Raw genomic sequence first — 25,370 nt, 5'->3', positions numbered from 1 at the left:
CAGCCAGTCAGACAGAAACAAGACCTGTGCCTTGGACTTCTCTCCCACTGCACTCCATTTCTGTGGCCGCCCACCTCGCTCCTGTCCTCCACCTAATTCAGAAGAGAGTGGACCACACATCTAAAAGTGCAGGTCTGCTTGTAGAGCCCTCGCCTTTCACTTCTATCTATCTATTATACAGTGCCTTTCACATCTGTCTAACTTGTGTATAGTGCCTTATCTATATCTATCTGCTAATATGTTAACTTTTACTCTATCTATCTAATCCTGCCTACTATACCAAATTGTATCTATCTATCTATCTGCTAATATGTTACCTTTCACTCTATCTAGTCCTCACAGGTGGCGCAGTGGTAGTGCTGCTGCTTTGCAGTAAGGAGACTGTGGAAGATTGTGGGTTCGCTTTCCGGTTCCTCCCTGTGTGGATAGCGCTTTGAGTACTAAGAAAAGCGCTATATAAATGTAATGAATTAAATTAAATTAAATTATCTATTATATAGTGCCTTTCAGGTCTATCTATCTATCTACTATATAGTGTCTTTCATGTCTATCTATCCATCTATCTATCGTATACTGTCTTTCAGGTCTATCTATTATACAGTGCCTTTCACTGTATCTAATCCTGCCTACTATACCAAATTCTATCTATTATATAGTGCCTTTCAGATCTATCTATCATATAGCGCCTTTCACATCTATCTATTCTGTCTGCCTATCCATCAGTCTGAGCGTGAGGTCTCCTGATTAATAGTCAGCACTTTCTCCAGTTTAACGTTTTATTTTCTTGCTTATCGCTCTTTTGCATGGGTGGGCTGCTCACCCATAGAGCCAACAGAAGAAGCAGAACTCCAAATCGATGATTTCTGGTCACAGCCACAGTGGAGAAAGAATTGAGGAAAAAAACAATCCCAGGGTGTTGCACAAATAAATAAAACTCTGTGGGGATAAACTTGTCATTTGCTGTCATCACACCTGAGTTTCAGATCACTTGTCTTAGCTGGTGATGCGTTGTGCCAAGCCACCCATTCTGAGCAGTACGCCCACTCGGTCCTATCAGCGTCGGCAAGTAATGCGCGAGGACCTCAAATGCCTTGGCCATATGTGCAGCTGGCACGCTCTCCTTGTGACCTAAAGCCACACGCCTGGATGGGCTGGCAGGGGTTAGGTGGCCCATGATAGATGGGCATTTCTTTCAGAGTTTTTTCCTGCCACTTTCCCAATGGTGCAGAGAAGAGGATTATTTGTGTCACACAGGAGTTCATTATGAGGCACTTTTTTTGTCTTTTTTTAAGTGATAAGAATGGCAAGACCACCATGACCACCACCAGCAGCATCAGCAAAGACCTGGGAGACAATCCATCAAGTTGATACAATTGGGGGGCTCAGGAGAGGCAGTTCTCCTGAACACCTTTACTATGGCCTAGTACATGGGCAGCAGAGTAGTGCCAGCTCCAGGGCCAGGCGGGCACACACCAAGCTGGAGAGGTGGCACGTGTTAGAATGGCATTGTTATGCAGTATCATTAATGACAGCCAACATTTGTATTTACATATGGAAAATCATGCCAGGCTGAGTAACTTGGCTAAAGAGTACCCAAGAGCTGAGACCTCAGGCTCCCTGGGTAATCTGACATCGATTAGTAAGCAGTATGGTGGTGAGCTTCAGACGTGCCACGCGCTATGCATGCCCTTAACGCCCGAGGATTTACCTGGCTCTGTTGGCTTCCTTTGTGACATCCCAGGCCCAGCTGATGAAGTTCTGGCTCAAATACGAGACGATGGACTCAGCACACAGCATTTGCGAGCAGAAGACATTGGCGAGGACGCTGTCATCGTGGTGGAGGTAGATGGCAAGGAGCTTTCTCTGCAGGAAGAAGACACAATCTGTCAGGTGGATGCGTGGTGGCAGCCGCGGAGCAGCTACAGATCTCTCACGACTCTCCTCATTTTTGAGGCTTTTGCAGTTACAAAGACGTTTCATCGTTCTGACACCTAACATGGTGACAAGCACTCAGCGGGGCAGACAAGTGAAGACAGAAGCCATCGTTACTCAGGGAGAAACAGCAGCCACAACCTGGACTGAGTAACTGCATTTCAGACTGTCTGAGCCAGAGTGCCACCCGACATATGGTAAAGGCCTTCAGCGCCACACAAACAACACTAACATCCATAGTGATATACCAACGTCAGTGCCAACTAAACCCAAAAACCCGCACTGACACCCTCACTGCTCTCTAAGCAGACGACGCCCTCAGTGTAGGGAAGTCAAGAGATTCAGTGCCATCCAATGCTAGATGCCACCCACTCAGTCAGCCACATCAATCCTAAGCCATCAGTGCCAACTAAACCCACATACCACCACTGATGCCATTTAACCCATAAACCAATCTCAGTGTCACCCATGCCATTTCACAATTGATAAAGTCACATGCATACTACTTCATTCTCTCTATTGCCACCCCAACCATGCCATCCTCTTCACTGCCAGACTAAAACAGCCAACAGCGAGAGTGCCACCCAAGATCTAGTAACACTCTAATCACAATCCAAACTGCAATACCATCTATTGTAATCTGCCATCTTCAGTGCCAACTACACCCATAAAACAAGCCTGGTGAAGCCATTCTCATCAACCCCAAACTGTGCCAACACCCTCAGTGTAAGGCAAGCCAACAGACTCCGTGCCATTCAATCCTAGATACAACCAGTCAGCAATGACAATCCATATTCATCAGTGCCAGCTAAGCCCACATAGCACCACTGATGCCATTTAAGCCATATGCCAGTCTCAATGTCACTCATAGTAATTCACAACTGATAAAGTCACACCCATAATAATTAATTCTTTGTATTGCCACCCCTGCCATACCATGCCAGACAAAACTAGCTAACAGCCAGAGTGCCATCCAAAATAAAGTAACATCCTTATCACAAGACAAACGGCAATACCATCTATAGTGATCTACCATCTTCAGTGCCAACTAAACCCACAAAACATCCTGAGTGAAACCCACCAGCTCTAAACTGTGCCAACATGCTCACTGTTACTAAGACAGATAAACACCCTCAGTGTAAGGCGTGCCATCCAGTCCCAGATACCACCTACATAGTCGGCAACACCAACCCACAGTTGTCAGTGCCAACTAAGCCCACATACCACCACTGATCCCAAGTGAAAATGATGACCATCCGTTCAATGCAACCCACATACTAATCTCAGTGTCACCCATGCCAAGTCATTCTCTGCAGTGCCACCCCAACCATGCCATCCTCTTCACTGCTAGATAAAAAGAGCCAACACTCAGAATATGGCGGCACCCTGATCACAATCTAAGCTGCAGTATTACCTTTAGTTGTCTACCATCTTGACTGCCAACCAAATGCTCAGTGCAGCCCATCTCACCAACTCCAAACTATGCCACCCGCCCACACTGCTACTGAATCAGAGCCCACCATGAGTGTAAAACTTCTGTGATTTGGGACAGTTTTGTTCTTTTTATTTCCTGCTGCTTTCTTGTGGGTCACTGGAAGGTTTTAACTTCAGGAGGAAGAAATCCGGAATTTCTTCGTATTTAGGAATGAGATGGTGGACGATTTTTTTATCATCGAACAATAAGTATGTCACGCCACTATTTTGTACCTTTGACATTTGTGACAGTGTAGTGTGACAGGTGGCCTCGGGGATGCCCATGGGACAGAAGGACCAGGGTAGAGAGATAGCATCAGTGAGGCCCTACCTTCCCTAGGACGCTAGAAGGCAGCACTCCTTGGCGGCTGTGGCACCATGGGGCACAGTGAGACTTGACAGTTTGGTACAGCCCTGTTGGGTTCCATGGGAGCTGCCAGGGTAATGGCCAAGGCCGCCCGTCCCACTTACCAGGAGACACAAAGTGCCACGTGGAGGCTTCTTCACTTTATAACCTGCACTGCATTCAGTGGAGTGTCCGATATTCCGGATTCTACTACTCAAACAACTCGGGCGAATTTCCTTTTTAAATGTTTGATTCACAGCAACTCAGGTTTTGACTTCGGTAAGAGTCCTGCGCTTACATTTTAGTGGCTTTATGCCTTTTGATTCTCATACCATTTCAAGTCTATCGAGATTTCGGCGACACTCGCATGGCAGCTCACCGTCAGGTTATCAGGAATCCTCAAGAACAAAATTTTGTTGGCAGTACACCTTCGGACAATTCTCGCATTGGTGTTAATCACAGTTTTAAAATTCGTTTTTTGCCTTTTATTTCTCCGCTTTACGGATTCAGTCCTCGAACAACTTCAACACGTGAACTTGTAACATTAAAGGTCGTGTCGTTTTCGACTTACGGCGATTCTGCTCTTTACTCCACTAACAATTTTCCATCTGGATTGGCTGAAAGCACGTCTCTTGTTCTTTGACCGGCAGCGGCTCGTCTTCGTAACCGAGTTCTGGCTGTTCACCTTTTGGCCACGCCCCTAGTTTTGCATGTCGGCTTTGATGAGTTTCTTTGACTTTTGTTACCGATCCGTTGCCGAGTTTCCCAGATGAACAGGTAAGTCCTGGTCTGGGTACCCTAACACGGCAGGTGCTGACTTTTCCTCTTGCTAGCAAGCAACTCAGGTGGAACCAAAAAGTCGACGGATGTGTCGTGTGCTGCGGTCCAGCAGACCACTGTGAATAAAGCGACTGGCACAACCCAAACAAGCCAAATGGCTGGGTATCGAGATGGCAACGTGTGCCAGCAAAGGTGTAAGTTTACAGTCGTGTTATGGCCGAGTCAGGGAGTCCATTTAATGATGGTGACGTGCTACTTGTATCATCTGGATTCCTCTTCTTCTAGTTCTTCAGGGGTATTCAGACCCCTTCACTTTGTCCGCCATTTTGTTACAATTTCAGCTTGGAGTCCTCTTGGGTTCACACACCTGAATTTGGGGGGTTTTGCACCTCTGGAGCTCCGTCAGGTTGGATAGTGACCATCAGTTGGCAGCTCTTTTAGGGTCTCTATAGAGAAGTTCAACTGGTTTCAAGTCTGGGCAACTCAAGGTCATTAGGGGACTCCTGTGTCACCTGTTCTTGGTGCTTAGGGTCACCGAACCTTGTGCCCAGTATGAGGTCCTGACTGCTCTGGCGCACGTCATCATCTCTGTATTTTGCTCCACTTCGCTTTTCCTTGACGTTGACGAGTCCCCCAGTTCCTGACGCTGCTGCCACCACCATGCTTTGAAGCTGGCATGGCACTGCAGAGGCGATGAGCGGTGCCTGCTCTCCTCCAGACATGACGCCCAGCAGTCCAGTGTTGTGTTGATGAGACCAGAGAGTTGCGTTTGTCGCAGTCGGCGAGTCCCTCAGGTGAACATTTTGCTTTCATGTGTCGTCTGGCCACTCTGCCATAAAGCTCAGATTTGGGGGGTGTGTTGTGGGGAGGGTTGTCCTTCTGGAACTTTCTCCCATTTCCAGCAGGTTCTCTGGAGTTCATCTAGAGTGACAATTAGACTCTTGGTCACCTCTCTTGCCAACGGCCTTCTGTCCACTTGGGTTGAATTCTTTCAAGCTCCCTTTCTAAGCCCTCCTCAGATGATTTTGACCCCAACAAACTAGACATTTGGCGTATCGTTTAAGACGTCTGCTCTGTGCTGGACAACGGTAATTTTTTCCCAGCAATATTCCCAGACCTGCGAGTATTTTGCATTTTCTTGACTATCACAATCCCAGGGGGTCTTAAGTTTCCAGACACTTTTGTTCATATTTGCCAGCATTGCCTTTCAATTGCTGAACTTGAGCCAAACGTTTCGGTCGCCTTCTACAAACTTCTTACGATAAGTTGCTGGAATTTTCCAATCCTCCAGACAGAATTGGTGTAACTGGGACGGGTCTGTAGGCCTACCATACATTTTCAGTCGGATTTGAGGTCAGGGCTTTGTCATGGCCACTCCAATACCACGACCTTGTTGTCCCTAAGCCATTTTGCCACAACTTTGGTGGTCTGCTGGGGGTCCTTGTGCATTTTGAGGACTCACTGGTGACTGAGCTTGACCTTCCTGCAGTGTCTCTCCATCACTGTCCTTCCTCATGGTGCCATCTGCTTTGTGAAGTGCGCCAGTCCCTCCTGCAGCCCCCATCATGTTGACTGCTGTGATGGTGTATTTTGGCTCACAAGCCTCACCCTTTTTCCTCCAAACATAACGACGGTCATTATGGCCACACACTTCGATCTCGGATTCATCAGACCAGAGGACATTCTTCCAGAAGGTCAGATCTTTGTCCCCACGTGCCACTGTAGACTGCAGTGTGGCTTTTGATGGTGGCTTTGGAGCAGTGGGCTTCTTCCTCGCTGAGCAGCCTTTCAGGTGATGTCGGACTCGTTTGACTGTGGATATCGAGACTCGTCTACTGGTGTCCTCCACAAGGTCCTCTGCTGCTGTTCTGTGATGGAGTTGCACTTGTCCGTTTTTCTTTCGGAGACACAATGCTTGTCCTTCCTGAGTTGTGTGACGGCTGGGTGGTCCCATGGGGTTTGTACTTGTGTATTACTGTTTGTACAGATGAACGGCGAACCTTCAGGCATTAGGAAATCATGGAAGGATGACCCAATTTGTGGAGGTCCACCATTTTTTTTGTTTGAACTCTTGGCTGATTTTGTTTGATTTTCCCATCAGGTCAAGCAAAGCGGCCGTGAGTTTGGTGGTCGGCCTTAACATCCATCCACATGTTGACTCCAGTTAAGCTTACTGGTGATCAGAAGCTAATTCCCTAAAGGCTTGACATCATTTTCTGGAATTTTCCGAGCTCTTAATGGCCCAGTTAACAAAGTGTGTGGAAACTTGTAACTAACTGGGATTGTGATGTCGTCAGTAAAAAGTGAAATACTTCAGTAGACGTCCTAAACGATGAACCAAATGTACAGTTTGTTAGGGTCACATCTGTGGTGGGCTTAGAAAGGGAGCTTGAAAGAATTCACCCCAAGTGGATGGAAACTTCCGACGTCAACGCTAGATCTTAAATCAGGTGTTTGACTGCGGGGTGTTAGCGCTTTTAACTAAATACTCAGTGCGGTAAAACGTTTGCTGGCGACACCAAGCTTGGTTTCTTCGTGGCTCTTTATTGTAACCTCTGTGATAACCCGATGTTATTCCTTCTTTCGAGAACGAAATCGTCCTTTCGATCGCCGGATCCCTTGTCTCATCAACCTTCCATTTCTTTAGCGTGGAGTGATGGGAACGCCCCTTGCCCCACCTCTCTTGCCACTGATTGGTCATTCGATTACATTCCATGCAGTTTTTTTTTTGGCTGATTAACGTGTGAACTGGAATCGAAATGCGATCCACTAACCGAAATACAACGCGTCTGCTTTGCTTTTAGTTACGACGCGCGTTCTGTGGGCGTGAACTGAAATGCGATGAAACGAGAAACACGACACGAGAAACGACGTGCCATACTGAAAAGCAGTCGGTCATTTGGTCGGTGGTTCAATGGAAACCGTGTCAAAATTAAAGGCACCACGTACAATGCGGTCAACACGTTAGACTGCAGTTCATTTTGGCACGTCTAACTTTCCAGCGTCGTCAGGCTCTCTCTTAAGGCTAGAAGAAGCCTAGCTGAATAATAAACGACGATTAATGATGGCGGCGGGAAATACTCGTCACGGGGCCTTGTAGTTTATGTGCAGGGAGGACCGGCGGTGCGTCTGACGTTACGTCTGATCTCAACAACTTCACCTTCCTGTCGTATCCCAGCATCCAGAAAAGAGACATTCCGCATATACTCGCGTTTAAGTTGGGGCATATAAGTCGAATGTGGAAAACTCACGCTATTGGTCCAAGAGATTATGATATGCTAATGCCCGCCCACCTGAGAGAGTAACCACGGGGCACACAACCTTTTCCTTTTTTCTATTTATTTGTGACCACACGGTAATACCCGAACTATTACGAAGAGACGTTTGCACTGATTTGTGTTTTTTGTATCTCACACCCTCATACACCTTTATCGTACGAGCGTCCCTTATCTACAATGGAGCGTTCGATCAGAAGAAAATATGAAGCTGTTTTTAAATTAAAAGTCGTTGAAGTGGCGAAAGAAATTGGGAACTGCGCTGCTGCAACAAAATTCGATGTGTCTGAGAAACTGATGAGAGATTGGAGGAGGCAATACACAATGGGTGGTCGGAAAATCGAGAGTCCACCTTATGAGAAGGAGTTAGGGGTCAAAGTGGGCTCAACACCATCAGCTGCCAGACAGTGTTCAGAGGCCATTAAGAAGGCTCACAGAATGTCAGGTTATATAGCGCCTTGATGTGTGGAGTACAAGTCACAGCAGGTTCTGCTCAGGCTTTATAACACACTGCTGAGGCCTCATCTGGAGTCCTGGGTGCAGTTTTGGTCTCCAGGTGACAAAAAGGACATAACAGCACAAGAGAAGGTCCAGAGAAGAGTGACTAGGCTGAGTCCCGGGCTACAGGGGATGAATTATGAGGAAAGATAAAAAGAGCTGAGCCTTTACAGAGAGGAATAGGAGACCTGACTGAAGTGTTTAAAATGATGGAGGCTATTAGTGCAGTGGATCAAGACAATGACATTAAAAATGAGTTCATCCAGAACACGGGGATAGAGTTGGAAATTTGTGAAGGGTGAATTTCCCACAAACATTTGAACGATAGACACTTGGAATAAGCGACAAAGTATTGTGGTGGACAGTAAGACTTTAGGGACTTTCAAAACTCCACTTGATGCTAATAGGTGGACAGGACTGGCGCGCTTTGTTGGGCTGAGTGGCCTGTTCTCTTCCAGATTGTTCTAATGTTCTAAAGGGAACTACTTGACTCCAGCAAGGAGATGAAAAAATAAATAAATAAAAATCAAGTGTCGTATTTTTGAATGGGCATAAAAGTCAGGGTCTGATTTTATGACCGATTTTTCGGGTTTGAAGTCCCAACTTATATGCGAGTATATACAGTAATTAAAAAGACAGTAGGTGTTAAAAAAAATAAATCAATAAGTCGAGGGCTTTAGAGCGCTGCCCTCCAACCAGCGAGAACTGTGCAATTCAAAGACGGTGAGAGAGTTTTGGGAATATTCAGGTAATTCCAAAGGAGATAAGTGACAAATAAATAAATAAATGAAAAAAAAAAGCCGAAAGGAAAGAAAAAAAAAGCAGAAGCAGGCAGGGACCCTCGTAGCTTTGGGGGGGTGGGGGGGGGGGGGAGGGCACGGCTGTGTTTGCTCAGCGATTAAAGCTTTAGAGTAAGCCTTCGGCTCCTAGCAAGAGAGAGCCCCTGTGCTCATTCACGGGGGCCAATTCACGGCCTTGAAAAGATTAAACACTCACGCTGGGAAGACAAGCAAATGCAGCTTGGAACAAGGACGGCAAGAATTCTTTCAAAAACCTCCACATGGATGACTTCATTATTTCGCCCTTCTCCCTGCTTGGAAACTTTTAAGAAAGTGTTTAGTTAGGAGAAAAAGGCACTTTGACCGGCGCTCAGTTCCCAAAACCCTTTAATCTGCCCTTTTGTGGGAAGCCAGCTTTCTGCTAAAACAGACGGGGCCCATCTATCCCCCAAAGCCATCAACACCCATCACCCCCACTCCCCCCCTTTAACAATCTTTTAATTTAAACCAGGGGGCACTGGCAACAGAGTACTGTTTTTTTTTTTTTTTTTAAATTGGTTTTCAACCGCGCACCCCCCCTCCCCATAAGAATGGCTTTATCCCCAAAGTCTGCAGGCCTGTCTTCCCAGAGCCCACTTCAGTAATGGCGATTGCGTTTGTCAGCAGGTGAGCCGCGTGCTTTGCCAATGACTCTGCCCCAAAGTTTTCCTTAGCTGCCCTCAGCTTCTTTTCATGGCCGATCAAACGGCAGCCCATGGGAGTCGGGGGACAAAACTGGCCAGGAATGAGGAGTGCAGACGGAATGGAAATTGTGCCCCCCTCACAGTCAGTCAGGGTGTGAGCGAAAGGGCAGGCAGATGGAGGTCCGCGCCATTGAGCGCCGTTATTGGGACTTTCTGGGAGTAGCAAATCCTAATGGACCCATGGTGGATGGGTCCTTATCCGGCTAGGAGGCCATGATAAAGGAAGGACGGGGTAATGTTTGGGGGGGGTGACGGTCTCCAGAGGCACTGTGCTCCTTCTGCTATGGCTCCACTTTGGACACCCACAGGGGGCTGCATGGGAGTTGTGGTTTTGCTGGGCAGCCATGTTGGGGGCTCTCAGGTGCTGCTTGGTGGGGCTGCATTATCACAGAGAGTGACATCACTCAGAGGTGCCTCCCGGTGGCACTGGAAGTACTCCAGGGTCTCAGCTGAACAGCAGTCAGCAGTCAGTGGACTGGGAGTTGGTGGACGAGGCTCACACGGAGAAGAGTGGAGGTGGAAAAAGAAAGGAAAGAAACAAAATGGCACTGTGGACGATTTATCCGGTGATAAAAACCTGCATTTTGTGTTGGATAAAAGCTTCTTACCTTGAACCCGTGACTGTGTGGTTTGGCTGGGTCTGGGTGTTTATGGTGCAGGTGCGCCACCTACAGGTCACGCCAGACACGCGAGAGGTGGACAGTTAGTGTGTTGACCAGCATCACGTGGAGCAGCCATGAGTCATGACAGCCGTGCAGTCAGAAGCGCTGTGTGCAACACTAAAACGGCTGTTTCATCACACGGACTGAGACGTCAGCCTGCTACAGCGGCACCCTGCAACGGACCGGCATTATTACTCTGGGGAGGTAAGAGCATGGAAGGCAGAAGCACCTGGAGGGGCAAAGCAGTGCCCGCTTCTGCTATTGGCATCAATGAGGCAAAGGCAGGCACAAACGCTGTGTCGGGCTCCTACTTACATTTTCCTCTAAAAGCTCCTGCCATCTTTTCTCAAATTGTCCTGAAGTTTGTCACAGGATGCCCGTCCCGTCCTTGCAAGATGGGCAGTTCTCACTGAAACAGCCTGTTCTGCCCCACCTGCTGCCACTCAAACATTTAGGCCCAACCCACCTGCTGACATTCAACCATTTCGCCTGACCTTGTCAGCTGCCACTCAACCATTTAGGCCCATCCCACCTGCTGCCACGCAACCATTTAGCCTGACCTTGTCAGCTGCCACTCAAGCATCACAGTCCACCCCCCCCACATATTGCTAATCAAGCATTTAGCCCCACCCAGCTCTCTGTCATTTAAGCATTAAGCTCCACCCATTTTCTTGCCACTCAAGTATCTGGTCCCAAACAGGTTGATACGGGCAGGTGAGGCCTACACTTTTTGTCCAGATGAGTGTGGAGTGCTGGTCTGATTCTCGTGGGAAGCCAACCACTGCCTTGAGTTTCGCGAGATGTCAAGATTCATAACAAATACCAAATATAAATGATGAGTTCTATAAAATCATCACCTGTGACACAACAAAGTGATAAACAGCATCTTTAATAATGTCTGGAAGCGTCCGTGTAGGTCAGCGTACCTCAACCACTGAGTGGGCCTGTGACCCCACCTATTGTCTATAATGGCAGTGGCTTGATTCCCACCCCACATGAGTCACCAAGAGGACCCCAGCCCCTCGGTGGGTCACAAAGGCACAAGGAAAAAGGGTTGAGAAACACTGATGTCGATTGTGTTATTCTAATCGAACACAGAGAGAAACGAAGACTAAACAAGCTTCTTCTGCCAACTTGGTCCTAAAAGAAAATCCACCCTACTTCTCAATATCTTCATTAATTTATCAATTGCAAATTTTAAAGGATAGCCTGCTATCAACCCAGGGGCACTGTACAGGTTACAACAGGATCGATTATTCTCTGATAATTTCATCTGTCGTATCGCACTTACAGGTTGACTGATTGTCTTGCTATTCCTGTGCTACGCTAGGCTTTCTCGTTTTTCTGCTCTTCTTTCCGTTAGACAAAAGTTACAAACGGACTGACTTAACGTCTGTCTTGGAGATGTCATATTAGGGTCCGAAGAAGATGTCTGGTCGTGGTAGGGTCCTGCAGTGACCCCATTCTGCCTTTAGCACTCGTAATTACGTCCCCAAATCCCTGCTCAGGCCCTTATTGGTGACACTACCCTTTATGACAATGACCTCAGGCAACACAAGAGAGCACCAGAACAGGCAGGAGAAAAAGTTACAGATTTATTCGTCACGTATGACAGACAACAGGCCCAAAAGATAAGCGTCAGTGAAATAACATTAATGCAACCTGGCAATGGGCTACCAGGTGGCTCTCAGTCTTATTCGTCTCTGGCTCGACTCGGTCTGAATGGGATGGTGACGCCGATGGCCTGGCAAGGATGGAAAATGGCAGAGAGCAAGGATGGGTTTCCTTGTTATCTCCATCTTTATGTTTGATATTATAGTGCAGGTCCCGTTAAGGCACACCTCAGCCCTTGGTTACATTTCTAAGACGTAACCCCGACTTTGCAGGCTCAGAGACTCATCCTAACCCATCCCCTCCGGGCTAAATTTGAATTGCTGGTCTCTCATCTCAGCCCACCCGTATTCCCCCAGGCTAGCTGCCCAGTCAGTTTCTGAGATTATGCCAATGCTATTTTCAACATACAACAATTGGTTTCTAAAGTATTGTTATTTATTTTTCTTCTACTATTATTTCATCGTCCTACTGACACAGGAGCACTCGTTCATCTCACCCGGACACAGCGGTGACAAACAGGACGGACTCTCAGACACACTGAAGTTAAGCAGACTACGGCCATCAACGCACTGAGCGATGTCTTACACTACCTGGACTTGGCCTGACTTTCAGTCGTGGCCTTCATTTACCTGATCTCAGCAATTTGGGGTAACTGTGACCACCAGTCACGTAGTGTGACGTCTAAGCCGCGGGAAAAGCAAACGGCTGCAGGCCACAGTGGTAGCTCGAGTGTGTGCGAGAGGTGACAGCCAGATTTATAGTGAGGCCAAAAGAAAGTGGGAATGTTGGACTGGACAAACGGACGAATGACTGAACAAACAAAAAGACAAATGGAGGGACGAACAAATGAAGAGATGAACGAAAGAACAAACGACTGGATGACTAAATGTTTGCGAGGGTTGAAAGAGGTAGTTCTCTTGCAGAGGTGCCACCGATAAAAGATTTTCCATCTTAAAATGCTTTCTAATTTGGTTCCATATTCTAAGTGAGTAAAGCACAATTGGGTTATTAGTATATTTGCGATAACTTGCATTTATTGGGGCGCAGAGCAGGGAGTATAAAGAAGTACTACAGGATTTTACTTCTATTGCGGACCAAGCCTGTGTATGTTCATTTATTTGTGTCCAGGTTTTTATGGCTTGTATGTTTGCTGCCCAGTAATAAAACTGAAAATTAGGTAGAGCCATGCCACCTTCTGCCTGAGGTCTTTGTAGGGTCGCTCTTCGGATACGTGGGTGTTTTGAGTTCCAAATGAATGAGGTTATAGTTGAATGTAATTGCTTAAAAAATGATTTATTGATGTATATTGGAATGTTTTGAAATAAAAAAAGAAGTTTAGGAAGGATATTCATCTTAACAATGTTAATTCTTCCGGCTAGAGTGAGATGAAGGGTTGACCATCTATCCAGGTCTTGCTTAATTTTTTTCCATACAGACGGCAAAATTTTGTTGATAAAGAGCTTTATGTTTACTTGTGATATTTACCCCTAGGTATTTAAACTGATCTGCTATGGTAAAAGGTAGGGTGTCCAATCTAATATCATATGCTTGTGAATTCACTGGAAAGAGTATACTTTTATTCAGATTAATTTGAAGACCAGATATCTTTTGAAATTATGTTAGTGCTGTTAGAACTGCAGGGACAGTGTTTTCTGGGTCTGATATATATAAAACCATACCATCTGCATATAGAGAAATTTTCTGTTCCAGTCCTTCTCTGACAATCCCCTTTATCTGATAAGAATTTCGGCAGTGAACCGCCAGTGGTTCAATGGTGATTGCAAACAGCAGTGGTGACAAGGGACATCCTTGTCTGGTGCCACGTTCTAGTTTAAAGTAGTCTGAGCAAATGTTATTAATACAAACTGAAGCTTCTGGATTGGTATACAGCAGTTTGATCCATGCACAAATACTTGGGCCAAACCCCTGGATGACTAAATGGACGGACAAGCAGACATACAGATGGACAAATGAACAAGCGGACAGACAAACAAACAGAAGGACAAAGGAACGGACAAAAGGAAAAACAAATGAACAAAAGGACAAACTATTGGATGGCTAAATGGACAGACAGACAGACAAATGAACAGATGGATGAATGAACCAACAGAAGGACATACAAAGGATAAAGAACAGACAAAAGGACAAATGAAAGGATAAACAACTGGACAATGGACAAATGAACAAAGGGACAAATGAACGAAAAGGACAGACAGACATACGATTGAATAAGCAAATGAAAGGACAAAAACAAATCAATGAAAGGAGAAACGAATGAACGAACAAACAAATGGATAGACGGACGGCTGAAAGTACAAACGAAAGGACAAACAAATGGATGAACGAAAGGGTGAACAATGGGACACAGTAAAAACAACCAAACAGGTGAACTAGAAGGACAAGCAAACGGACAGACAAATGGCCTGATGAACGACAGGATAAGCGAAAGGACAGAGAAAAAAGAAGAGATGAATAAAAAGGACAAATGGACACAAGGATGGATGAATGAACAAATAAGCAAACTGCAGAGTTAACTAACTGTGTACGCGAGTGTAGGTTTGGTCCTAAAATTGTGACTTTCGCTATCGATTCCAGCTTTCGGACCTCAGTGCCGTACCAAAGCAGATCACGCACGGCTCCAAAGCCCCCGTCTTACTTCACCCTCCCCCCACACTTGAAGCCACGAAGTCGCGATTACATCAAAGCAATCATTCAATAACAATGAAGCTCCATGGAGCACAAAGACAATGGAATTTTCAAAGAATAGTCGAAATTCCAAGCGAAACGTCAAGTAACCACAAAGCACACAGAATTCACAAAAAAGCACAAGAACTCACCACTCCTCAGTGCATTTTAAATGAACCGCCAGGGACTGTGGGAGACCCTCTGGCTTTAGTTCCTGGTGGTGATTGGCAGGTGGCCCCGCCTCTTGGGGAACCACCCACAAAAAGCATGGGACATAACACAGGCGATTAAATGAAAAACTAACGAATGAGGCACATAATCAACATAAATAGAAGAATCAAGAGTGAACAAAAGAGACGTCAGACGTGAATTGGAACCCCCTGGCTGAGGTATGACAACATAGATACGTAAAAATAACATTTTACACAAACTAATAAGAAAAAAACAGAATAGTGCAAACAAATAAAATTAACGAAGACAAAATAATCAAAAATGAAGACAAAGAACATAAAACAGGAATTTGAGCCTCATAAGGCCTACAGGATGGTCACTGACAGCAGCAGGCCAGACGTTTTTACGTGAGTTTATTATAATATGTATATTTTTCTTACTCTTCTATAAAGTTTTAATTTCCCTTTGGGGGAAAAATAAGGAAACGTCTGTCTATCTACAGACGAGTGGGCTAAAATTACCCAACAGCAACATGACGGAGTGAAGCCAAATTACAGGAAGCGTTTCGTTACGACTACAGCTGCTAAACCTGCTGCACCCTTTAATGAAAATTACAGGGGGGGGGGGGCAATTACTTTCTCACACAGGTTTTTTTTTAATTTGGTACACTGTATTGTCTTTTTGCATGACCTTCTGGTGGTCCGATTGCAGGGTCAGCCATTGCACTGCAGCCCCTGAAGCAGTTTTCGGGTTAAGGGCCTTCCTTGCTGCTGGCCCAGCGGAGTAACGGGATTTGAATCAGCAACCTTCCAGATTAGCAGCGCAGATCCTTAGCCGCACAAACTTTGATCCTTGAATAAAGAGGGTCCTGATTTGAAAACTAACTGCCCGGTGTGCCCACTCGGTCCCCTTTCTCTGACACTGCACTTCATAAAATATGCAGAGACGAAGGAGACTAGGAAGCGGGCGACGTGCCATTTTTTTCCATCTTTACTTTGTGTGTAAGAACTTTTTTTTTGGGTTATTTGTTCTTCTTTGAACTTTCACTAAAGTTTTTAAAGCTGTGGCTTTTCTTTAGTTACGCGGACCCTGCCTCGCTGACTCGGATGTTTAGGAACCTGGAAGAGACGCAGCTACAGGTATAAATGCCAGCCTGTGCCGCCTTTCTGGAGGCAGCACTCCACATTTTGCTGCCGTTTCTCCTCCCTTTGGCGTCGCCGATTTCATCAAATGAATGAAACTGCTGTGTTGTTTAAGGGCCGCAGAGGAGCTACGAGGCAGAGACGAGCAGTCTGAACACCTCTGATGTTCACTGAAGCTCATCTGAGCCAAAAAAAGTGGGCACCCGTGCCTTTGGAGGGGCAGCGCCCTGACTGCGTCGACGGACTGGCAACAACGAGCCTCAGGCTGCAGCCGCACAAAAGCTTCAAGTAAAAGAAGGAAGGAAGAACGCTGGAGGAATGGCAACTGGTGGCCGGGCCCCGTCATGAATTTTGATAACCCTCATCATCTGAAAAAGCAGGGATCGGGTGTCAAGAGCGCGCTGACACTCAGCTCATTCTGAAGAGGCCCGGGATGAGAGGCTGATCTCTCGGCTCAGCAGCCCCTCAGCATTTTCATTAAGAGGGATTGAGAGACTCTTCAGCAGAAACACTTCATCAAATGTACTGTTTTACTAAGTGATTAGCTGGACAGCCATTGAGGGGGCTTTGCAAAATCCTTCAAGAACCTGTCCACAGCAATAAACACTTAATGAGCGGCAGAGTTCACCGAGGGGCGGGCGGCATGGGAGCTTTAGAACAATCTTTTTATTTACTGTTTTACTCAAATCCCCACTTCACACCGAATGAGATCTGAAATTACCGGCGGTGGGGGGCTGCTGGGGCAGAAGAGGGTTCAGGCCAGGAAACTTCACGAAAATTGAAGCCGCTGTCTGCATGTATCTAATGCTGCAACCCCCCCCCCCACTCTGTTCATCGGTGGGCTTGCGAGAGGAGTTCTGGGGAGGACAAGAGCCGTTTGGGGAGACCACAACAAAAGAAAGTAACGACAAGGAGGATCTCAGGCAGCAAAATGTTACAAAAGTTGAATAAAGGATGGAGACGGAGCAAAAATAGTGAGAAAGAAACCCAAACTGCACTAAGGGTGGTAATGGTCTGCTTACTGGCATGTCAAGGGTACGCTTAATTAATAAAAAAAAAAAAAACACACACACACACACAAAACACGCCGCAGGTACTTACATCCCGGGCTTTCCCGTAGAAGGCTTCCTGAAAGGCGGCTTCGAGAGAGCCGATGAAGAACACGGGGTGGCAGTCTCCATACCTGCAGGACACAAACAGATGGAGAGATGAGACGGGTATCGCCATTAGGATGCTGTGTGTCACACACGTGTGATTGGGAGACTCAAAAAAAAAAAAGTGCCCGTTCCTGCCGGACCAGGGGTTGGCACTGCCCTCTAACTCTTCCTGCAGAACAAGTGACGACCCTTCAAGTTAACGATCACTTCTGGTCCTCACAATGACACCTGCAACGTCACTTCTGGTTCCAGGCCTCAAGATCCCACCTCCTGCTGAGGTCACTTCCAGTTCCAGAATGCCACTTTCCATGCCCTCATTTCCCCTTCCGCCTACTCTCTCTCTCTCATATATATATATATATATATATATATATATATATATACACATATACATATATATATACATACATACATTATATATATATATATATATATATACATACATTATATTTATATATATATATATATATATATATATATATATATATATATATATATATATATATATATATATATATATATTACATGTACATATAGTGAAAAAGGCGCTATATAGGCGCCAGACACGACACAGATTCACACTGAGGCATGTGTAAATTAAACAAAATTTTTTTTTTTCTTCACCTGTGGGTGCACGTCTTCCCCGTGTCCCACAGGCAGTACACAGTCCCAAGCACAAACACACAATATAGCACTCTTTCTCTTCCTCCACCACTCCTCCCTGGCAACCTCGTCCTCCTCCTCCCAATTCTGGCTCTCAGAGTGGTGGCTGTTGGCCCCTTTTATAGTTCACCCGGAAGTGCTCCAGGTGCTTGATTGCCATGTTCCGGCTGCACTTCCGGGTGTGGTGAATACGTTGCTCATACGGGCTAAGGAGTCCCAGCTGCAGCACTCCCTGGTGGTGCCTGTGGGACCCAACAAGTCTGCTCCCAACTCCAATTCCCATGGAGCCCTGCGGGAAACCGAGGCTCCACTCCAACCTGGGGTGGGGCATCTAGCGTCCAGGGGGAGGTATTGCACCGTCCAGGGCTGCTCCCCCTGAATATAGAGTGCAGCGTCCCGGCTGGGCATGGACCCCGGCCGCCTGCCACATTATATATATATATATATATATATATATATATACACACACACACACAGTAGGGGGCTCTGCCCCCTGTTTGCTTCGCTCGCCAACCCCCGGGCCTCTTTGTGTTTCTGCAGCTCGCATATGGGGATGCGGATGTACAATTTATACAGATTGTTATTTTCATGGGAATTGTTACATATGCATAATAGAACTAACTATTTTACATTACAGCGAGTAATTAACCAGAGTAAAAAATAGTAAAATGTAATAATTTGAAAGTAAATTCTGTTTCATGTTGCGTTAGAGGCATTTGTTGCATTATACATTTTCATTCTGTTTGGCTTTGAAATTAACACACAAATACTTTTTACACTTACACTTTTACTGTAAAACTTCAGTAAAAACAATATTTGGAATTAACTTTTCGTCAGCATTGCACTGAATTTTGATTCTGTGTTTGGACTTTCCTCGTGACAACGCAACGTATAACTGCCCATGAGAGAATTTCGTTTCTTTCTCTCTAATAAATAAACCGACTTTTTTTGAATGTTTGGCTCTGAGATTTGTTAATTGTCATAGCAAAAGCTATTCTAACGGGAAACGGTTAACATTTAAATACAAATGGCATATCAAGATCTCCTTTGGTGTCTCATGTTAGATGGACTACATTACTTTTCTTGTTGCCTATTAAGATTTTACATGTCAGAATTGTTATAAAGTTATCAGGGATTGTGTCTTTCTTACAGCAAACTGCATTTCCTGACACAGGTGACACAGCAGAGAGAACAAGAAGGGCAGCAACATCTGCTGAGTGTGAAGCAAATTATGGAAGCCGATTACATGGTAGGAAGAAGGAGAATGAGAGCCCCTGTATCTGCTAAGTGTCAAGAGCATGTGGTGCTCACAAACTAGTGGGGCTGCAATCTTGATCTTTGGTTGGGGGGTTTACATTTTTTCTACTTTTATAAATATAGATGCAGACGAAACAGCATGTGTCATTTCTGCCCTTCTTCTCTCCCTATTTATGTCATACAAAACTCAAAATGTAAAGGAACAATAGAGATAAATCAATAAATCAATAAAAGACAATCAAATTTACATGGTTTGAGCTGCTGCTCTTACTTTATACTACCACAGGGGGCGCTGAAGTCCCTGCTTTAATTCAATTCTGGACCAGCATGGAGTGGAGACGGACAGCTTACCTTGAGGAAAACTCCGCAGTAAAGTGCAGTAAGGCGTCCCCTTCGTTTTCAACATTGTCGGGCACTAAATAAAAGATCAGAAGGAAGAGAAAAATGCGTGAGATCACCGAGTCAAGCAGATGGAGGCGTCTGTGTGGTCAGCCAAGCAGTTGAGGGGAGGACACAGGAGGTGGAGGGGCCCCTGTCACCAATTTATGTTTGCACCAGCACATTTTAGTGTCAGTCACATTATATAAGCGCCTTGAGCATGAGAAAGGAGCTATATAAATAAAATGTATTATTAGATAGATAGATAGATAGATAGATAGATAGATAGATAGATAGATAGAGATAGATAGATAGATAGATAGATAGATAGATAGATAGATAGATAGATAGATAGATAGATAGATAGATAGATAGATAGATAGATAGATAGATAGATAGATAGATAGATACTTTATTAATCCCCAGGGGGAAATTCACATACTCCAGCAGCAGCATACTGATAGGAGTGATAGGAGCTGCTGGAAAGGCTGCCACTCATGGCGGCGCCTATTCTATTGTATGTATAATCATCAGTCGAATAAACGCAATGTCTCTGATAACTTTAACATCTGAAAAAAAAAAATATATATATATATATATATATAAATGTTCTATATATATATAAATCACATTTTGTTTCTCTATATATGCTGTCTGTCACACAAACACTCGCATAGCACTGGGCCTTGACTGTCGATCTTGGCCTTAATTGAGAGCTTATGACATGACATACATAACGTGACCCCAGAATTGGAGGTGACAGCTACCATGCCCATGTATTTGGGTTCCGGGTCCTTCTCACAGCAAGCTGGGGTCACAGGCATGCACCAGGCCTGACATAGGAGCAGTAGATGGGTGTTCACAGCGCACTGCACAGGCCGACTGATAAGCAGACAGTCGTACACTTCGATCGTAAAACAAAGTGCAAACACCAAGGCGAGAGGTCAACCACACCACGCCAGCATCATACACACAAGTCATTCACTCCGAGCGCAACTGACGGTCACACACGACCTAAAGAGTGTGAGGTTTGGGCTTCCTCCACCATGTTATTACCAGAAATGCCTGCCGACTAAGTGGTAGGAGGACAACAACACTCCCTTAATGTCAGCAAAGCCAAGGAGATGGTCACAGAGTGGCAGCCACTGAAATCAGAGCGGATGCCATGGAGAGGAACTGCCCCTTTAAATTTGTTGGCGCGACCATAACTGATGACCTGAAGGGGGCACAATTTGGTCAAGGCAGCACACCCTTACTCTTCCGCTTCTTCTCACTTTCCTCCACCTGTTCTCGACGCCTGTCTACACGTGCACAGTCTTCTCCATTTTCATTGGCTGCATCACCAGCTGGGTAAGGCAAATGCTCAGCCCAGGGCTGCGGGACCCTGCAGACACCTCGATGGGGCCGACTTCCTGAACAGAAGAAACGATTTGAGGTGAAGACCTCCACAGCTGTATAGGGAGGAGTTTAAGTAGATTGGGGTCTTATTACCGAGCGAGGGAAGAAGGGGGGGCCCCGAGAGATCAACGGGCAGAGCGGAGCAGCATCGGCGGTGATGCAGAGTTGCTCCTGAAAGGCTCAAGGTCAAAGGCAAAGCTCTCGATTTAACTGGTTGATCTACATAGTCGTCCTCACTAGGGGTCACCAGATGGGGGCAGCAACTAAAAGAACTCGACCGCAGATACAAGCGGCAGAAATGAGCTTCATTGGCAGGACGTCCAGGCTCAGTCTTAGAGTTGGGGTGAGGAGCGGACATTTGGGACGAGCTAAATGTTGAGATGTTGCTCCTCCGTATCAAAAGGACTCCATTGAGGTCGGTTCAGGCCTCCTGGGCTGGTATCTCAGACCTTACCTCCTAAGGTAAGGTAAGGTAAGGAGAGGACACCCAGCTGAGTTTATATCGCCCACCTTGCTTGGGAACGACTCGGGATGGAAAAGAGAGGTCTGGGTATCCTTGCTGAGACTGCTGCCCCCCATGACCTGGACACGGATGGATGGATGGGACCTCTACAGCTTGGCTCCATTGACAAGCCAAACATATCGCAGACCTCCGATAACACTGAGCTGCCTTCGTATTCCAATCTCGCGTGCAGAACTCGTTCCCCGTAAAGTGCGTCGCCTCTGAAAAGACACTTAACGGTAAATCCTGCCAAAGCGAAACGGCGCGACACAAACGCGTCACTCCAGGCGCCTGAACCTTCCCATTCACTGCAATCCGATTGGCCGTTCAGTGGAGCTCTGGGGGTCTGCAGCACGGACCCCTCCAGGAATTGAGAGATAATGAGGGCTTTGAGAAGAAAAGAAGAAAAATAAAAGACACTGAAAGGGAGATTAATAAACAAAAACAAAATAGAAAAGCCTGAATGATCTGAAAACAGGCTGATATTAAAAAGCAATTAGAACAATAAATACGTGCTAAGTGGCAAAGCTGGAAGGGTGAGAACGCCACGAGGGGGTCCGCCGGTGTGTATTTTCTTTTTTATTTTCCAGTGTCTTAACAACTCCTGATTAACGTTGACCCCCCCCAGCTCCCAACCAAACGAGGCCCCCACAAAGCCTGCCATTTATTTATCTTGGGCTGAACTCCGTAATCTCCACGACCATCTCGGACCCGACCTGACCCACCGTCATCTTTGCGACCACACATGACAAGAGCACACACGGCTCTGCTCGGCCAACTCGCCTGTTTATTTTTACTAACCGCCTGCCAGCGAGCGACTGAGCGGCTTCTCTCTTTGACCACTTCACACCACCCAGGGTGGCCACTCAAGGTGAAAAAGCCGCCATGAGCTGGAGCAGCGAGGCGGGCCGCGCACAGCAGGGGAGAAGCAAGAAGCGGACTTACTCATCGGCGACTTCCGGGTTCCCGTGCAGCCCATTCCGAATATCTCCGCTTCATCCACCCCAAACTCTGACGCGTCTTCAAAGTCGTCCCCTTCGCTGTCGCTCACCATGTGAACGTCTGAGCACTGCAGAGAGAAAGAGCAACAAGTGGGTAGGGGGAAAGCGGTTCCAGTAGACCCCCAGGCGTGGCCGGCAGCCCCAACCGTACCTCTTCGGACTGCTCCCGCGTGTGGGCCGGCGACGACCTTCGGCAAACACTGAGGTGGTGGCAGGGGTGGCTGATCCCCGACTCGGCCAGGGTGATCTGGAAAGAAACAACAGAGTGCAGGTGAGCCTAACTTGTCACTTGGGTCCCCCTGAAGCACTGCCTGGAAGATAAAAGCTGTCACAGGTCATTTTAAAGTTGGCCCCCTAATGGTCCTTCAACAGGGGGCAGCTTCAGAGGGTCCGAATTCAGTTGCTCGACTTGGCATCAAAGTATGAGACAGCCAAGTGAAAGGCACTATATAAGAAACGCACTTTAATGTCAACACCAGCAAAACGAAAAGTCCATGAAATGAAGGGAAAGTCCGTCTGTGGGGCAAATGATGAAAGGCACAATACAATAGATAGACACATCTGAAAGGAAACTATATAATAGAGAGGCCATATAGCGCCTTTCAAATCTGTATACTTACAAAATAGACAGACAGATCTGCTATATAATGAAACACCAAGGTCTCTGTGTGTGTAACCCGGTGCCTACGAACAATCTGATTGGTCAGTTAGGCTTTGGTGACGTCATCAAAAGAGAAAGTGCAAGTGCGAGACACCCGAGGAGGTGTAAAGGTGTAGGGGGCGCTCGCAGAGTCACCTCCAAAGACGAGAAAGCAAAATGGTGGACAGGAGGTGAGCAAGGCGCCTCAAAATGACAGAGACCCTGATGTAGGCTTTAGGGGGACGCCAATCAGGACACACGAGGATACCAAGGAAAGGCGCATGTGAGTGAGGCAAACCATGTTAAATAACTGAAAAAGCATTCTGTTACACGTGCTGAAGAGATAACGGGGCTAGCAGATCAGATAAAACAATATACAATAGACAGATGTGAAAGGCACCATACAATAGACTGATAAACAGGTTTGAAAGGCACACGGACAGACCAAGCAGTAAAAAACAGACAGACAGATGTGAAAGGCACTATATGACAGACATACTGTATACATATATATATAGAGCTAGTCAGATGTGAAATGTACTAGACAATAGACAGACAGACAGGCACAACATGTAACAGACACACAGACAGATAAAGCAGCATATAAGACAGATGTGAAAGGCACTATATGACAAAAACACAGACAGACAGAGAGATATGAAAGGCACTATATGACAGACATACTGTATACATATATATATATATATATATATATATATATATTCACGGCATTCGAAGTCTGTGTCACAATCTGATTGTATGGGTGGTTACCTTCCCGAGAGGGAGTGCAGTGAGTGTGTACGCCTGATGAGCCCAGAATGAGGGCGAAACACGTGTCGCGTACTCTTTGCATTTATTTGACAGTAAACTATTTCAACCATATATATATATATATATATATATATATATATATATATATATATAGAGCTAATCAGATGTGAAATGTCCTAGACAATAGATAGATAGACAGGCACAACATGTAACAGACACACAGACAGATAAAGCAGCATATAAGACAGATGTGAAAGGCATTATATGACAAAAACACAGACAGACAGACAGACAGAGAGATATGAAAGGCACTATATGGAACAGACTAATAAACAGATTTGAAAGACACCACAGTACTAGGGTGTTGAACCATGTTAGCCATTATGAATGTAGTGACAAGTCAAGCAAAATGACCCCTTATGTTGGCTAACTAAAAAAAGATTACAATATGCAAGCTTTCACATGGAACTCCAGTTCCTGTATTACATCTCGCCTGAAGAAGGGGCCGGAGTTGCCTCAAAAGCTTGCATATTGTAATCTTTTTAGTTTACCAATAAAAGGGGTCATTTTGCTTGACGTCTCACTAAAGACACTACATAATAGACACACAGACAGATAACGTAGTAATAGACAGACATGAAAGGCACTATATGACTGTCTGAGAAACAGATGTGAAAGACATAAACATATATAGCTAGATAGATGTGAAAGGCAACTATAAAATAGACAAACAGACAGACAGATAGCTCATACAGCTTCATAAAGCATCTTTAACAGCTTAGCCTCTATTTCTAATAGAGACTGCATAACTAGTGTCCACATGAGTCGGCCATCTTGGTAGGGTCAGATAGAACATAAATACAGTTCATGAAGCTCTGGTGATGACCTCACCAATCTGAGTGACCCTCAGCTGCTTTGTCACCCTCATGTCTTCAGGACTGACAGTCCAGACTGCAATGCACCTCCAGCCTCAAACAGACGTAGGTAGACATAACATTAACTACTTGATAGATAGATAGATAGATAGATAGATAGATAGATAGATAGATAGATAGATAGATAGATAGATAGATAGATAGATAGATAGATAGATAGATAGATAGATAGATAGATAGATAGATAGATAGATAGATAGATAGATAGATAGATAGATAGATAGATAGATAGACCCACTAGGAGGCGTACCGCCACCCTAACCTGGACACAGGCAGGCAAGAGACAGGTTTTGCCACAGTAAACATGTTTATTTACAGTTTCACGTGCCCACAATACCAGTCAACACAACACACCAATACCATTCAGTCCCTTCTTGCCACCAGTCCTTCTCCCTCCAGTCCTCCTCAGGCTTTGTCTATCTAAAAAAGCCAGCACAGTTCTGGAAAAACATTCTTTGGACAGATGAAACCAAGATCAACCTCTACCAGAATGATGGCAAGAAAAAAGTATGGAGAAGGCGTGGAACAGCTCATTATCCAAAGCATAGCACATCATCTATAAAACACG

At 45.7% G+C, this 25,370-nt stretch overlaps 1 protein-coding gene across 1 annotated transcript in view; it reads right to left on the bottom strand.

Moving 5' to 3' along the window:
* faf1 (Fas (TNFRSF6) associated factor 1) overlaps positions 1–25,370 on the bottom strand; it is a 216,769-nt gene that overhangs the window by 55,851 nt on the left and 135,548 nt on the right. The window contains exons 9-13 of the mRNA XM_028812460.2: positions 22,608–22,703; positions 22,401–22,524; positions 19,529–19,592; positions 17,202–17,283; positions 1,709–1,863 (exon numbers count right to left, since the gene is read on the bottom strand). Of these exons, the coding sequence (XP_028668293.1) occupies positions 1,709–1,863; positions 17,202–17,283; positions 19,529–19,592; positions 22,401–22,524; positions 22,608–22,703 (521 nt within the window). The remainder of the gene's footprint in view (positions 1–1,708; positions 1,864–17,201; positions 17,284–19,528; positions 19,593–22,400; positions 22,525–22,607; positions 22,704–25,370) is intronic.

This window comes from Erpetoichthys calabaricus, chromosome 10, assembly GCF_900747795.2.
Source record: "Erpetoichthys calabaricus chromosome 10, fErpCal1.3, whole genome shotgun sequence".
Taxonomy (NCBI): Eukaryota; Metazoa; Chordata; class Cladistia; order Polypteriformes; family Polypteridae; genus Erpetoichthys; species Erpetoichthys calabaricus.
Note: the sequence above shows the minus strand (reverse complement) of the source record. Positions and strands in the feature narration are given on the sequence as shown.